Source organism: Trichomycterus rosablanca, chromosome 9 (assembly GCF_030014385.1).
Source record: "Trichomycterus rosablanca isolate fTriRos1 chromosome 9, fTriRos1.hap1, whole genome shotgun sequence".
NCBI lineage: Eukaryota > Metazoa > Chordata > Actinopteri > Siluriformes > Trichomycteridae > Trichomycterus > Trichomycterus rosablanca.
Window position 1 is genome coordinate 9,280,678 of NC_085996.1, and position 15,815 is coordinate 9,296,492.

The following is a 15,815-nucleotide window of genomic DNA, read 5'->3' on the forward strand; positions in this document are numbered from 1 at the left end:
CACTCGTGCCAATGCCAAACGTCGGTTTCAATGGTGCAAGGAGCGCAAATCTTGGGCTGTGGACAATGTGAAACATGTATTGTTCTCTGATGAGTCCACCTTTACTGTTTTCCCCACATCCGGGAGAGTTACGGTGTGGAGAAGCCCCAAAGAAGCGTACCACCCAGACTGTTGCATGCCCAGAGTGAAGCATGGGGGTGGATCAGTGATGGTTTGGGCTGCCATATCATGGCATTCCCTTGGCCCAATACTTGTGCTAGATGGGCGCGTCACTGCCAAGGACTACCGAACCATTCTGGAGGACCATGTGCATCCAATGGTTCAAACATTGTATCCTGAAGGCGGTGCCGTGTATCAGGATGACAATGCACCAATACACACAGCAAGACTGGTGAAAGATTGGTTTGATGAACATGAAAGTGAAGTTGAACATCTCCCATGGCCTGCACAGTCACCAGATCTAAATATTATTGAGCCACTTTGGGGTGTTTTGGAGAAGCGAGTCAGGAAACGTTTTCCTCCACCAGCATCACGTAGTGACCTGGCCACTATCCTGCAAGAAGAATGGCTTAAAATCCCTCTGACCACTGTGCAGGACTTGTATATGTCATTTCCAAGACGAATTGACGCTGTATTGGCCGCAAAAGGAGGCCCTACACCATACTAATAAATTATTGTGGTCTAAAACCAGGTGTTTCAGTTATTTTGTCCAACCCCTGTATGTACGTAAAGTACGGACGCACCCTACGCAAATGAATATTACTCCATCTGTAATACAAGACTTAAGTGTTTACTTTTTCTCCGCTACATTCAGCACGTTTCTCCAGTTTTTTCAGAAAGGAGAAACCATGTTTGTACAGACGCCGCTCCTCTCACATCTTCCATGCTCACCTCCTGCTCTGTTGTTTAGTTGTTGTGGTACCGTCACGTGACTAAGGGCACTGAGAGACCGAACACACAGCAGTGAGAGAGAGAGAGAGAGAGAGAGAGAGAGAGAGAGAACAGAGGCTGAGAGAGGAGCTGTGTGTGGTGATCATCTCAGAAAAGTGCAATGAAAGGGATGAATTATGTTTTTTATTATTATTATTATATAGTTGGTTCTTAACAAAAACCTCAGACTTAGTTCATCATAGTAATAAATGCCCTACATAAAAGTAAACAAAGTAAAAAGTATCGGTATTGGCGATACTGGCCCGGTATTTACTTGGTATTGGATCGATACCACATTTTGCGGTATCGCACTTCACTACTTCTGACTATCGCTGACTAAAACAACACATCCAAAACACGTGACTGACAAAGACCTTTGAGCAACTAGTTTGTTTATTAGGATTTTAATGTCATGTTTTACACTTTGGTTACATTCATGACAGGAACTGTAGTTACTCATTACACAAGATTCATCAGTTCACAAGTTTATATCGAACACCGTCTTGGACAATTTAGTGTCTACAATTCACCTCACTTGCATGTCTTTGGACTGTGGGAGGAAACACACGCAGACACGGGAGAACATGCAAACTCCACACAGAAAGGACCTGGGGATCGAACCCAGGACCTTCTTGCTGTGAGGCGACGGTGCTACCCACTTAGCCACTGTGCCATCTGAGCAATCAGTACTTAGCAGTGGCGTGCGATACTTTTTACTCAAACTCTAAACATACAATGTGGTAAATAGAGGAGCAGCCGTTAAGGAAAAAAATAAAATTGACAGATCAATTAAAAATCTTTAGGAGCCCAATTTGTTTCTCTGTGAACTCCTATTACATAAGGGACATAAACATCTGTATCAGCAAACATACCAGCTCCACACAAGTAAAATTATTATCTAACAAGAAGAACTTAAGAAGAAAAATCTTGCTTTAAACTTAGACATGTAAGGGCATGATTGCAAACTCATAATGCTATTAGTTGGGGTGAGTTGTCTAATTACATTAGGCCTAGCAATTTTTTCTTAGAGCTCACTTTTTCTTTCTGAAACTCGTATACTTTAACCATGGAATTTATGTTCATTTTTTATGGTATAAGGTGACTGGTATTGATAACATGGTTGTAATACAGTACAGAATGGTCTACACAGTATTTTAAATTAACACTAAACAACCATTTTTATTAAAATAGACATTTGAAAATCATTATTGTGCTAAACAGATTCTAAAATTTTATGATTAAAACATTCCAACTGAAATGTAAAAATACTCAAAGTATACACGAGTCTCAGCTTTATTCCAACTCATTTCTGCTGAAGAAATCTTTTATTGATGTTACAAGCACAGATGCAGTCAGCACACAGTGACCAAATACTGTGAACATTTGTTTCTCCTAAAAAGTACAAAAGGTGTTTATGAAGTGTATTTGAAGTCTGTATTTCTGATGAAAAGTAGTTTGTCCATGCATGTAGATAAGATCATCATGAACTAGACAAGCTGCCTTGAATCAAACAGTGTGGGATGAAATAGCCGAAAAGAGTAGTCAGAATCCTGGAAATGTGTGTAGATGGTGACTTGCGTCCAGAAATGAGAATACAGTTCTAAGAAGGCACAGTTTTACTAGATTTCTGCAGAGATCATTCACATCATCTGCACTTTTGGTTTGGACACCCATAGAGCACCATTCACAGCATTCACATTTCAAACTGGATGTGTACACGGAACCAGTTCACATTTACCATGTTATGTTCAGAATGAAAGAGAATCATATTGTTTCACATCAGAAAAAGTAAATAGTGTGCAAAGGGTTAAACAACAAAAAGGGAAAAAATAAAAATACTGTTCAAACCAAATAGCAGCATTTCTATCAAACTACAATTCAATAAAATAATCCCATAATTAATAAAAAGAAAAGGCACATGTAAAGCAGCCGGACTGAGGTGAATGTCTGGGGATTTTGCAGCAACCTGATCGGTCGTTACCGGTCTGTAGCAGTGACGAGCTCAAACCACTGCCTCAACGCATCACTCAGAGTCTCAGGCAGGGCATTGGCGTCACGCAGGATCACATAAAACGGGAACGGGAACTCATCCATGTAGGAGCGGATCTCTGGCAGCTCGCCCGGTCCTTTGAAAATGGGCACTTTAATGTCCAGGATGGAGTCCTGGAACAAATAGACAAGAAGAAGGTCAGCATACATGAAGGTAAGCTTCAGCCACACCTACTACTAACGTGTAAATGCAGTTATATAAAAATACATGATGTGGTGTGGGGAAAAGTCCACATTGTGCCACCTGTACACAAAAACATCAGTTTAAATGTAGGTTGAACTTGTGCTTACTCTGGAATTGGGGTTATCCAGCACTACAAATATGACGAAGACATTGGAACTGCGAGCAGCTTGAACAGCAGCAGCAACTCTCTCTTTCCCCTCCAGAAACAAACCTCTGCCGTCGGACACGATCAGCAACAACTGAGCCGTCTCTGCACAGAAAAACAGAGATTGTTGAACAGGATTGGAATAAAAGTAAGTAAAAAAGACATTAAAAATGTTTCAGGCTGAATCACTGTACCTGTATTTGCAGCGCTAGGATTTTGCTGTTTAGCTGCCATAAACATGTTAGCTGACGTCTCCAGAAACTACAAGAAAATAAAATGATAACGTCAGCAAACAGTTTTAAAGAGCTGTATTTAATTTTTTACACCTCAAAACAAGTGAAGTCATATTTGTATTGTATAGTTTCCCAGAGTGACTTCTGTATTAAAATCTATGCACATCTCCTCTGGGATAGTCATATAAAATATAATTCTAAGCATAAATCAACTGGCTGGAAGATCTTGACCTGCGCTATTCTGGTCTTTTTCTGCTGGAATTGGCAGAGCCGCAGGATTCTGGCTCCTGATTGGTCGTTAAACTGCTGCTGGAAAGGATGAAGTAGCTGGACACTTTCGCCAAAGCTGTAAAAGGTTAACAGAGTTTATAAAAAATGCAAAATTTAATTATAACATCAAGGACTACTTTTTAAGGATAAGGATACTAAAGATACTAAGGATAATCGTACCACAGTAACAATTATTTGTGGCTGAACAAAGGACTGACCTGCACACTGCCACCTGTCCCACCTCCAGCAGAGTGAGAGCATTTACTATCACGGAGACGGACTCAAATGCCAACTACAATGTGCACAGACAGGTGAGATAAATGAGGCAGAAGTTAATACAATTTTACAGATCTGTCAGATAAATGTCTGAAGGTCTGCTTTATTTCAGCTGTACCTGTTTGGAGTGATTATCCACCATGCTGGAGGAGTCATCTACAGCCAGGCAGATCTGATAATCTCTCTTGCTGGGTTTGGTTCTCCTCAGCCAGATCTTGTCCTTTCTGAACTGACTGGCGATGTAGGGAATGACCTTCCGCATGTTCAGCCGTTTACCTGTGCGGTAATCTCCCCTGTTTACCGTTCACATACACACAAGAACCACAGAAGATACATGTTGATAAATAACAGAACAGAATAACTTAGTGAACTAGACTTTTTCTGTCTCACTGAAACTTGGCATAAACCCTTGGATTATTTTACGTTAAATCAGACCACGCCAATGGGATACTCGTATATTGATGAACCTCGTATGGAAGGGCGAGGTGGTGGTGTTGCTGCAGTCTATAGGGATGATATTAAAATAACCACTTTGTCTTTTCCTGCTGCTCTTTCTTTTGAACACCTGGCTTTCAAGTTGTCAGGGCCTACTCCTCTGGTCACTGCTGTAGTTTATCGTCCGCCAAAGCCAAACGCTTCCTTTCTCTCTGATTTTTCAGATTTTTTAACCCAGCTTAGTGCCCTCTCATCCTCTGTACTGCTTATGGGTGATTTTAACATCCATATTGATGACAACAACTGTAAATTTGCCAGGGAATTTTTGGAATTGTTACAGTGTTTTAATTTCACACAACATATACATTTTCCAACTCATAAAAAAGGTCATACTCTTGACCTTGTCTGCTCTACTGGTGTCCTAGTTCATCAGCCGTCCAGCCATGACCTTACTGTCTCTGATCATTTGACAATCATCATGGACATTGAGGTCACTAGGCCCATCACTAGAGCTAAACGTAAAATATCCTTCAGGAATCTTCAATATATCTCTCCCTCTGCTTTCTCAGATTCTCTTGTTAAAAAGATGTCTGTCTGTCCTGTACTGTCTAGTAATTCATCTGACCTTGTCGATTACTATAATGACATACTCGCCTCATGTCTTGATGAGCTGGCTCCTTTGAGAACCAAATTTGTTTCTTTTAGTCATTCCGCACCATGGTACACAATTGAGCTTCACCAAATGAAATCCCGTAAACGCCAGCTTGAAAGACTTTATAAGAAAACCGGTCTAACAGTACATTATCAGATTTATTCTGATTATCTTCAACATTACAAAGACGCTCTTACGGCAGCCCGATCCACTTACTATTCCGAACTCATACATGCTGGATCAACAAATCCTAAGACTCTCTTTTCCACAATAAATAAACTTCTCAAACCAGTTGACAATACTACCAATTCCTTTACAGTTGACAAGTGTAACTCTTACCTCTCATTTTTTCAAACAAAAGTTGAGAATATCCACAATTTTCTGACAGTTTCCCCTGTCATCTCTGTTTCTCCGCCTATCTCATCTCAATTTATTACCCAGCCTCTGTCTCAGTTCTCACCTGTGTCTCTTTTGGACCTATCTGAGATCTTAACAGGGATGCGAAGCTCCACTTGTGTTTTGGATCCTGCTCCATCAAAACTTGTTAAGGGTTGTTTTCCAGTTATCTCATCACTTATCACAGAGATAATCAATTCCTCTCTTAGTTCTGGCTCAGTCCCTCAATCACTCAAATTGGCTGCTGTTACTCCCATACTTAAAAAACCTGGACTTGACTCTAACATTATGAGTAACTTTCGGCCCATTTCCAATCTTCCATTTCTGTCGAAAATACTGGAACGTGTTGTTGCCTCACAGCTCAAAGATCACCTAAATTCCAATAATCTATTTGAATCATTTCAGTCTGGTTTCCGCCCCCAGCACAGCACTGAGTCAGCCCTCCTCAAAGTCACAAATGACCTTCTTCTTTCCTCAGACTCTGGACAAATTAATATTCTCGTCCTCCTTGATCTTACTGCAGCTTTTGACACCATTAATCACTCCATTCTTCTGTCCCGCCTTGAATCCTCTGTCAACATCACTGGTACTGCCCTTTTGTGGTTAAGGTCATATCTCGTAAACAGACAACAGTTTGTTAATATCAACAATTGTAGTTCTGCCATTGCTCCACTGTCCCAAGGCGTTCCCCAAGGCTCAGTGTTAGGTCCCCTTTTGTTTATTCTTTATATGCTCCCCCTTGGTGACATCATACGTCGGCATGGTTTACATTTCCACTGCTATGCTGATGATATTCAGCTTTACATCTCCTCCAAATCCATTAATACTGAACTTCACTCCACTCTGACAAATTGCATCACTGAAATGAAATTGTGGATGAAAGCTAATTTCCTCAAATTAAACTGTGAAAAATCAGATATGATCATCGTAGGTCCTACAACCCTGGCAAAAACCACAAAAAATTTTCAAATTACCATTGATAATGACACTTTGTCTCCGTCTTCTAACATCCGAAATCTTGGTGTAATTTTTGATAGCAACCTCTCTTTTGACCGCCATGTAAATCACATCACCAAAACTGCTTTCTTTCATCTAAAAAACATAGCACGTCTACGTCCATCACTCTCCTTTTCTGCCGCCGAAACCTTGATTCATGCTTTTATTACATCCAGAATTGATTATTGCAATAGCATCCTTTATGGTACATCTAACAAAATCCTAAAAAAACTTCAGTATATCCAGAATTCAGCTGCTCGCCTCCTTACTCATACTCGCTCCCGTGATCATATTACACCTGTTCTACAAAAACTTCATTGGCTTCCCGTTGCTCAACGCATTCAATTCAAAATTCTTCTATTCACTCACAAAGCTCTCCATAATCAGGCCCCATCCTACCTCACCGACCTGCTCCATCAGCACATTCCCTCCCGTAGCCTTCGCTCTTCTGAGGCTAACCTACTGTCCATACCCTCTAGGACCAAGCACCGGACCTGGGGTGACAGGGCCTTTTCCATAGCTGCTCCATCTTTATGGAATGCTCTCCCCAAACACCTACGAGATTGTCCTGACCTGTCCAAATTCAAGTCACTTCTCAAAACTCATCTATTCAGAGTGGCATTTAACTTGTAACAACACAAAATAAATGCTTTTATTTTTGCTATTCTTTTTAATAGTTTTTATACTTAGATCACGACAGAAATGTGAAGTCCTAGATCCTAAAACTTGTAAAGTTTTCAGTTTCCTGATTGCATGTAAATCTGTCCTGCTTCTGTCTAATTTTAAGAAATTGTTCTATATTTGTTGTTCTCTCTCATAATTTAGCTAATTTTTAATGAACTGTCTTATGCTGCTCTCTTTGTTTTTATCTTAATTATTCTTGATGTTGATGTACTATTTTGATTTTGTACTATGATTTGTATGGTGTATGTACGTATTTGTTTTGATTATTTGTCTTATGTAAAGCGTCTTTGAGTATCTTGAAAAGCGCTATATAAATAAAATGTATTATTATTATTATAACAAATCTAAATGCACTTGGAGTTACAGCCATAAGAACTATAGCCAAAACTTTGTGGACACCTGACCATAAACTTATTTGGGACATCCCATTTAATAACTATGTGCGTTTATATCAAGTTTGCTACCCTTGTGTTTCTAACAGTCTGTGGGAATCTGAGGTCATTCATTAAAAAAGAGCTTTTGTCAGATGCTGACAAGAGATGTTACATGACAAGGCCTGGCTCGCAACATGCATTCTATTTCATCCCAAAGGTGAGCACACACACTATTTTAAATAATAAAGGGGCTGTTAGCAGGGCTAAAACTGGGACTGACTATTCTGCTGGCACACCAGCCAATATAGCCTTGGACGCAGTCGGGATCCCCAGCAGCGAAAGACTAATTGGCTGCACTAAACTGGGAGAAAAAGAGAGAAAAAACATAAATAAATAGGGACTGACTTGAGTTTGGCGGCCTGTGTAGGTTCCAGAATGAGACGAAGCTGTTCACAAAGCTGCTGGGACAGTGGAGATGTAAGAGCCTGGTACTGCTGCCACATTGCTGCTGCTGCACCCTCCTGCAACACAGTTACATACATGACACATGATGTGTTGTTGCAGCATAACTGGGTGATCCAGGTATAGTGAAAAAAACAATCAGCCACTTTTAAGGTTACTGTATGAGAGAGGTCATGGGCCAAATTCAGACATGCCAGACATACAGTACCTCTTCCGCAGATCCTGGGGTCTGTTTCTGCCACGCCTCCAACTGCAGCTCCATCTCTCTCCTCAGCAGCTCTGGATCCTTCACCTCCAACTGTAAAACACATGTAGTATGTTTGAAACTGAAACTAAAGTCATGATTTTACTGACTAACATGCATCTCTGGATCAGCAAGGGTGGAGTTTGATTGCAAAATTATTCATTTGCCATTAAAATTACCCCTATGTCTTCCTGCCAGGTCTTGTCCAGATTTCCCTGGTTGTTGTGTTATAAGTCGCCACATTGGTAGTGTTGGCTAGCCATGGTAATGTCGCTGCACGATTCTTGTGGGCAAAAATAAGGACTTGGGTTTGATTCCCTGGCTTGGTTGCCAGGGTCCTTGTTCTCCCTGTGTCCATGTGGGTTTCTCAATGGGGCTCTGGTTTCCAAAATTCCAAAGACATGCAGTCAGGCTAATTGAGCTACTAGAAATTGCCATGAAGGCCTGGCACTCAGTCTGAGGTGTTTTTCGCCCCAATGAATCAGACCCAACGCAACCCTGACCAGGATTAAGCGGTTGTAAATCAGACAATAAATGAATGAATGAATGTAAAACATTAAGGCACATTAAAGCAAGTCATGATCAGATTTACAAATGACTGATTTAGCAAAATCAGACAATGTGTGGTTCTCTAACCTTCTGCATTTCCATTAGCAGCTCAGGTACTGTGTGAATGGTGGACTCATTACTCCTCTCCTGCTTTTGCTCATCATCACAGCTCATCTTCGTCTCTGGTTTCTCTTCCTCCTGCTCATCAGCCTTCTTCTGGGTGTCCATTTCTCCACTTTCCAGCCCTGAGAGAAAAAGTAAACACAAACACACAAGCATAAATAAAAAAAATATTCACAGAGGGTTTTCCACTGCGCATGAGATGACAAATGGCCCAAATACAAGCTGACCAGAGGTGGATATTTGTGAGCAGACGTGCCATTTGCTGCAGAAAATAATTACTGCCTGTGTGACCCTTCATTTTCATGTCCTTATTCTCTCCATTTTTTAAATGAAGAAAATTACAGATCAGCAATACTATAACAAATCCTATAAATTCCATCTTGGTAGTGACAGTCTTTTATTGGTTGAACAGTGGCCCCCTTTTATAGCAAATTAAGTTCTGGACGGTAATTCGTTTTCTTTATTAACCACTCCTTCAGGTCAGGGTCATCATGGGTGCCAAATGGAAATGCTGGGCCCAAGGCAGGAACACCCAGAACATGTTGGGAAGAGGTTGGAAAATTAAACTACCCTGAGGAAACTTATGGACATGGACATAATATATGAAACACCTCATAGGAAGGGACTGGAGAGGAGGAATTAGGCCAAAGTCCATTGGACTCAAGTTATTTTACCCCACCCACTTCACTGTCGGCATTAGTGTGTCACCCTGGTTCTGAAGCTCATGGTCAGGTGACCACATTCTTTTGTGCACACAATGTATGCAAAAGTTTGACCTCTTCTGTATAAGGTACCTCTCTGAGAGGCTTTGGAGCTGTCCATTTTCTCAGGCTTCAGCTCTGGTGCCTCTACTGCTTGCAGCTCTTTTTCGTCCTCCATATCCATTGCGATCTCATCTTCTTCATTATCATCATCATCCTTCTTCATTGTGGAAGGCCTCTGCTGCTCGGTACTAGCTGCATCTGGAGAAAAGAAAACAGACCCATGGCAAACTACATTCATTGTGTTTCTGTTATTTAGTATACATTTAGTGCATTTTTCCATTTCCATTAACAGACAGGCGCACCAGTCCCGACAGTGCTGGACAGGCACACCAGGCCCAACAGGCACATCATTCTGAACAGTCCTGGAAAGGCGCACCAATCCCGACAGTCCTGGACAGGTGTTCCGACCCAGACAGTTCAGGACAGGCACATTAGCCTCAACAGTCCTGGACAGGTGCACCGGCCCAAACAGTCATGGACAGGTGCACCAGCCCCCACAGCCTACAGTACACTACACAGGGTATGTGACTTTGGAATGAGTACATTATTTATGTACTTGTGTCTCACCATATGTCTGCATGTCGTACTTCTCCTCTCCCTGTTTGATGTGCTCGTACATGTCGGACTCCTGCATGGCATCACTGGAAGTTTGTTCCTGTTCTCGCCGCTCTGCGCTTTCCACTGTACGCAGTCTCTTACGTACCTGCTCACTGGCATCACCTAGAGAGCGTTCATTATCTGCCCTGCCTGGCTTCCGCTTAAAACTCTACACACACAAACACACACTCGGATTAGTCGTGCATTAATAGAACGTCAGTAGTCCATATTTCTCTGTGTTTTATTACTGAATATAAACACTGACCTGAGTTTGTTTCTGTCTCTGCCTCTGAGAGCTCATCCTGGCCATCAGTGTGGAGTCGTGCCCCTCAGCCTGACTGGCATCTGCTGCCCCGCTACCATGTTCCTGAAGCACATGCAAAGCCATGAGTGAGTGTGTGTGTAACTGAAACAGTCTGAATAGATCAGGGTTCAGTAGGCTTGACTACAGAAGGCTTGTTTTTTTGCACCACAGCCTCTGAGCTTATGACAACATGAAGCTCGCCTGACTGAAGACAGCAACACGTGTTCCAGAAGCTTCTTATTTATGGAAGAACTCATTTATGGAAGATACTTCTCGATGTTAATCTGAGCATCTGGACAGATTTTCTTTCCAACCTTGGCAAAGAGACAACTGTTCCATATAGCGTGTACTAAATTTGCTTAGAAACGGCTTCTAGAACAAGTCCATGATTCATTTCTTGACACATGCGGTGAGCTTTGATGACTTACCTATTGTTTGAGTGCAGTCGAACTAGCTCCTTTACATGGGCCACCATCTCTAGGTAATTCGAGCTTGATGTCTATTTGAATTTGTACCTCTTTGGCCTGGTCTTTTTCAGATGCTTCTCCGGCCAGCTCCACCGCTGTTTCACTCTGAACGTTCTCCTCGCCAGTCTGACCGTCTGTGGCATGTTCCTTTCTCTCAGCAGACTCCATCTTGGTATCTTCCTCCTCCTCCTCCTCCTCACCATCCTCCTCCTCATCCTGTGTGAAGAATGTTTAACAAGAATTGGAACACCCACCAGAAAGCAAGATCTCAAAACCAGTATTAGCACCAAGCTGAATCCATCAAACCTTTGGCTTCTGGCCCTGATCAGCAGAAGGCATCGCCTTGTCTTCATCTTTTCCTTCTTCCTGTCCCCTCTCCTTATCTTCTTCATCTTCCTCTGCTTTATTCTCTCCTCTCTCGTCCGTATCTGGGTCTGGTTGTTCTCCTCCGTCCTCTTCCTCTGCTTTCTGTTCCTTTCCCTCTTCTTCTCCCTGACCGTCCTCCATGTCATTAGTCATCTCCTGGTTTCTTTGCTCTTCTCCTTCCTCCCTCTCCTCTCCCTCAGCCTCGTCCACTTCCATGGGTTTATCATCAATGTCATGTGGGTTCTCACCTGCAGTGTGGAAATAGAGGGTCTTGAATTAAAAAAAGTTTTTGCAAACGCAGATTAAAATTTACAAATTTTAATCTACAGGAAGGCAGACACTGGGCAATTCTTAGGGCAGAATTTTAGGGCAAAATTACTGCCTTGCTCTCAGTGTTTCACGATATAACTGAACCCTGATCTGAATAAACAGGTTTATAACAATGAAAAAAACTATCAACACAACACCGCTCTCTACAGTTACTTGTGTGTGTGTGTTATCTGCAGATCCAACCTATATTCACATATTACACATTGTCATTTATTACTTGTGTGACCTTATTTTAATGCCCCCCAAACTTATACATGCTTCTGTTGTTGTTCCTTTATATCGTACTGACCCTCTTCCTCCCCCTCCTCTTCCTCTCCTTGTTCATTCTGGTCCAGATTAAGCTCCTCAGGCAGATCCATAGTTTGTGGTTCAGCTTTCTTCTCCTGTTTACCATGGTACGGGTCCACCTCGTTCTCATCAAACTCACGCTACACACCACCAAACAGAGAGACAGAATCAATACAGGAGTCACTGTACAGTACAGTATATAATACAGTGTTGAGAGGTCAGGAGTACACTACTAAAACGACTCACCTCGTCAACCTGTTCGTGTATTTTCTCCTGCTCTTCGTTATCCATCGGATTGTCTTTGTCCTGGTTCTTCTTATCTTTGTTGGACTCGCCTGCATCTGTGTTGTCATCCTTAGCAACCAGCTCCGACTCTCCCTGGACAATCACAAAGCATTCAAAAAAACGTCAGACAAGACTTCAAAATTCTGTTTTTTTTAATACATTTGAAAGATTTACTTATATTTTCCTTTTAAATATTGAGACCTACTACTTTACCCAGTGCTGGACCATAGATATCTATTGCGAACAGTCTCTTCTTTTTACCAGACAGCAACAGACTCCTATATGGAGTGATAACATGCAAACATTCTGTTCTCATCTAACCTTCTTTCCCTCAGACCTCCAATCATGTCTGAAGAATGTCTAACCTGGCTGGAGTAATAGGTTGCTGTGTCACCTGAGCACAACTCATTTTTGTTCCATAACTTTAAGGGCATTAAAGCCACGCAGACACAGGGAGAAAATGTAAAGTCCACACATAAGGGACCTGGACCGCTCCATCTGGGAATCGAACCCAGGAACTTCCTGCTGTGAGGTAACATTGCTACCCAACAGACTATTAACCAACATATTTTAAATTAAATCCTTACTTGATCCATTCCTGGCCCAGACTCGTCCTCTTTGTCGCTGCCATCCAGGTCATCATCATCATTATCTTCATCACCCCACATCCTTTCATCCAGGGTGTCGGTAGGTCCATCTCCCAAATCTCCCATCTTCTTATCCAGTTCCTCATTCTCCTCTTTATCAGAGTCCTCCTCATCCTCGCCTGTAATACACATACAAAAATGATTATCCACTTTTACTTTTATCAGTGTTTGTCAATGGAGACTGATGAGTCTTAGATCGGGGCCAAACACTGATCAAATACTGAGCATCTTGGATGATTAAGTAAAATATTATGTAAAACAGATTTTTTATGACATCAGTTCTTTTAGGTTGAATTAAATATTTAGGAAAACTCAAGCTGGTTAGTTCACCCACCTGGTTCTCGTGGCTCGTCATCATGCATCTTCCCATCAAAGTCCTCAGACATCTCAATGGCATTATCCTCTGCTTTAATATCTCTCTGGTCCTGCTCTTCTTCTTTCTTTTCCTGTCCTTCTTGGAACGTGTCCTCAACCTGATAAAACACCAGAAGTATTTTATTAACATCTTATGTTATTTAAAAAAACTCATCTTCTTTATGGCTGTGTAGAAAGTTACCTGATCTTCATTCTCAATCTTGTCGCTGACATCTTTGACACCCTCTCCTTCTCCAATACCGCCACCCTCGTAGTCATGGAACTCTGTAGCACCTTCTCCATCACCTCCTTCCATCAACTCCTGGGGCAAACAAAAGCCCTGTGTGTGCAAAGAGAGAAGAAAATACATGTTATGTTAAAATCTTGTGATCCTCACACTGGTGCAAATGATTCAGAGCCGTTTACGTGCTTCCCATGTGAAGGGCCAGGGTATGTATACACATATGGTGGCATAAATGGGAAATTATGCTAGCTCACTACAAGTGGGATCCAGGGTTCAAAATTGTCAGTGGTGCTATTGGCCGCTGGGGTGTCTACATACAAACATGATTGGCTATGTCTGGAAAATGTGTGACTGAGGCTTTGCGATGAATTAGCTTCCTGTCCAGAGTAGGTTATTGCATTCCTACAAGCGATACTGCAGAAGCCAGAAACACCGTGATCCTGACCAGGAAAAAAGGTAGTAAATGTATCCTTACAAGTTTGTAATTACTGTGAAAACAACCACAATACTGAAAAAAGGATTAACTGAGTTCAACTTCCCTCATAACAATTTCCCTGTTTATTATTTAGGATTATTTAATTTAAAAAAATAATAATAATGTATATAGTTCAATTTAAAAAGCAAGATCATGTAACTTATGTACAGAATCAATGAAAAATGTATTTTGGGGTTATGTAGGGAGAAAAAGCGGTGGTAGTACCTTCTGAGCAAGATCAGTAAAGAGGTTGGCGAGGACAGACAGCAGTTTTCCCGTTGTGCGGTGGGCACCCATACAAACTGCCACGTACCAGCGTACCAGCTCTGAATAAACACACAGCATGGGCTCCAACTGAACCAGGTCTCTGCAGGCCTCCATCAGTTCCTGCACATAACATAATAAGGTTATCATAACACAAGGTTTAACATTAAGTGCTGGGTGATAGATTTATTCAGCTTCTACTCATGTTCTACATGATATGTAAGACACCATCGAAAGATGACTAAACATCATCAGGAAGGCAACTCTCACCCCTAGGTTTTGTGGTGGACACGCATCTCTGTGAGATCTCAGCCTCTGCAGCAACTTCTCAGTGACTCCGATGACCTCAGGCAGGGAAAGACACGACACATCTCCGCTCAGGTCTTCCTCCAACAACCTGCTCAGGTGTCCAGGCTTCAGCAGCTCCTCAGTCACCTCAGAATCGCTCTCTGAAACAAGTAAGTACATATTCTAGCATTAAAGCCGGTCACTGCGGTTTGGATGCTAATACAATATAATAGCGGTAAAGCCAAATATCCTTTTGCAGAGACAGTATGTACTATCATATCTGCCATGGCCAGGTGAATAGGGTTAAAATACAAACCTCTTTTGGGTTCTTCCTGCTGCTCTCCGTCTTTTTCTCGCTCTCTTTTCTTTACCAAACTCTGTACCGCACACAGAACTGTATTTATGGTTCTCTCCACCTGCTCCGAGAACTCGACCCGGAACGAAGTAGCAGGACCTGTGAGAGAACAAGCTATACTCAGAACACAGATTGAATGCATGATAAGCTGGCTAAGCTGGCTAATTCCACCACCTTACCTTTGAATACTGTTCCGAGTGACAGCTGCTGAGATTTCCAGGTGGTGAACTCGACGATGCAGGAGTCCACCTCAGTTCTGATGGAGTGCAGGCCCTGCATTAAGCACAGCTGGGGACGGGGTGTTGTGCTACCATTCAAGGCGAAGAGCTGCTCCAGAGTCGCCATCCGGTCTGCCAGCTTTCCCAAACCGTGCACGCACGAGCAGCATTCATCCAAGTGCCTCCTGGGTAACAAACCACCAGAGTTTTATCAGCTAAATAATTGTAGTTGATTTGAACATTTTAGAATGTGTAACTATGCCACACAAATTCAGTACATAACCTACAAATTACCAAAAGTATGGAGACACCATTAATATGAAGTTGCCCCAATCAGCTATAAAATCCTCCACTCCACAATTCTGGAGTCTGCCTGTGAGAATTTGTGCCCATTTAGTCAAATCAGACACTAACGTTGAGCAAGAAATGCCTGATTTGCAATCGACATTCCAATTCATCCCAAAGATGTTCAACTGGGTTAATTCAAAAATAATAGGGCAGTGGTAGCTCAGTGGCACTGGACTAGTAATCATAAGGTTACTCGTTCAAGCCCCATTATTATCAAGT

At 42.0% G+C, this 15,815-nt stretch overlaps 1 protein-coding gene across 1 annotated transcript in view; it reads right to left on the minus strand.

The window, feature by feature from the left end:
• Positions 1-2,222: 2,222 nt before the first annotated feature.
• Positions 2,223-15,815, minus strand: part of mdn1 (midasin AAA ATPase 1) — a 59,342-nt gene continuing 45,749 nt past the window's right edge. Inside the window, exons 79-101 of the mRNA XM_063001838.1 lie at positions 15,210-15,433; positions 14,992-15,129; positions 14,658-14,836; positions 14,349-14,510; positions 13,607-13,744; positions 13,385-13,523; positions 12,991-13,169; positions 12,365-12,496; positions 12,120-12,258; positions 11,441-11,748; positions 11,183-11,350; positions 10,629-10,730; positions 10,334-10,532; positions 9,797-9,964; positions 8,967-9,124; positions 8,295-8,384; positions 8,030-8,145; positions 4,206-4,380; positions 4,030-4,103; positions 3,773-3,887; positions 3,503-3,569; positions 3,271-3,413; positions 2,223-3,093 (exon numbers count right to left, since the gene is read on the minus strand). Coding sequence (XP_062857908.1) covers positions 2,908-3,093; positions 3,271-3,413; positions 3,503-3,569; positions 3,773-3,887; positions 4,030-4,103; positions 4,206-4,380; positions 8,030-8,145; positions 8,295-8,384; positions 8,967-9,124; positions 9,797-9,964; positions 10,334-10,532; positions 10,629-10,730; positions 11,183-11,350; positions 11,441-11,748; positions 12,120-12,258; positions 12,365-12,496; positions 12,991-13,169; positions 13,385-13,523; positions 13,607-13,744; positions 14,349-14,510; positions 14,658-14,836; positions 14,992-15,129; positions 15,210-15,433 — 3,499 coding nt within the window. The 3' untranslated portion in view covers positions 2,223-2,907. The remainder of the gene's footprint in view (positions 3,094-3,270; positions 3,414-3,502; positions 3,570-3,772; positions 3,888-4,029; positions 4,104-4,205; positions 4,381-8,029; positions 8,146-8,294; positions 8,385-8,966; positions 9,125-9,796; positions 9,965-10,333; positions 10,533-10,628; positions 10,731-11,182; positions 11,351-11,440; positions 11,749-12,119; positions 12,259-12,364; positions 12,497-12,990; positions 13,170-13,384; positions 13,524-13,606; positions 13,745-14,348; positions 14,511-14,657; positions 14,837-14,991; positions 15,130-15,209; positions 15,434-15,815) is intronic.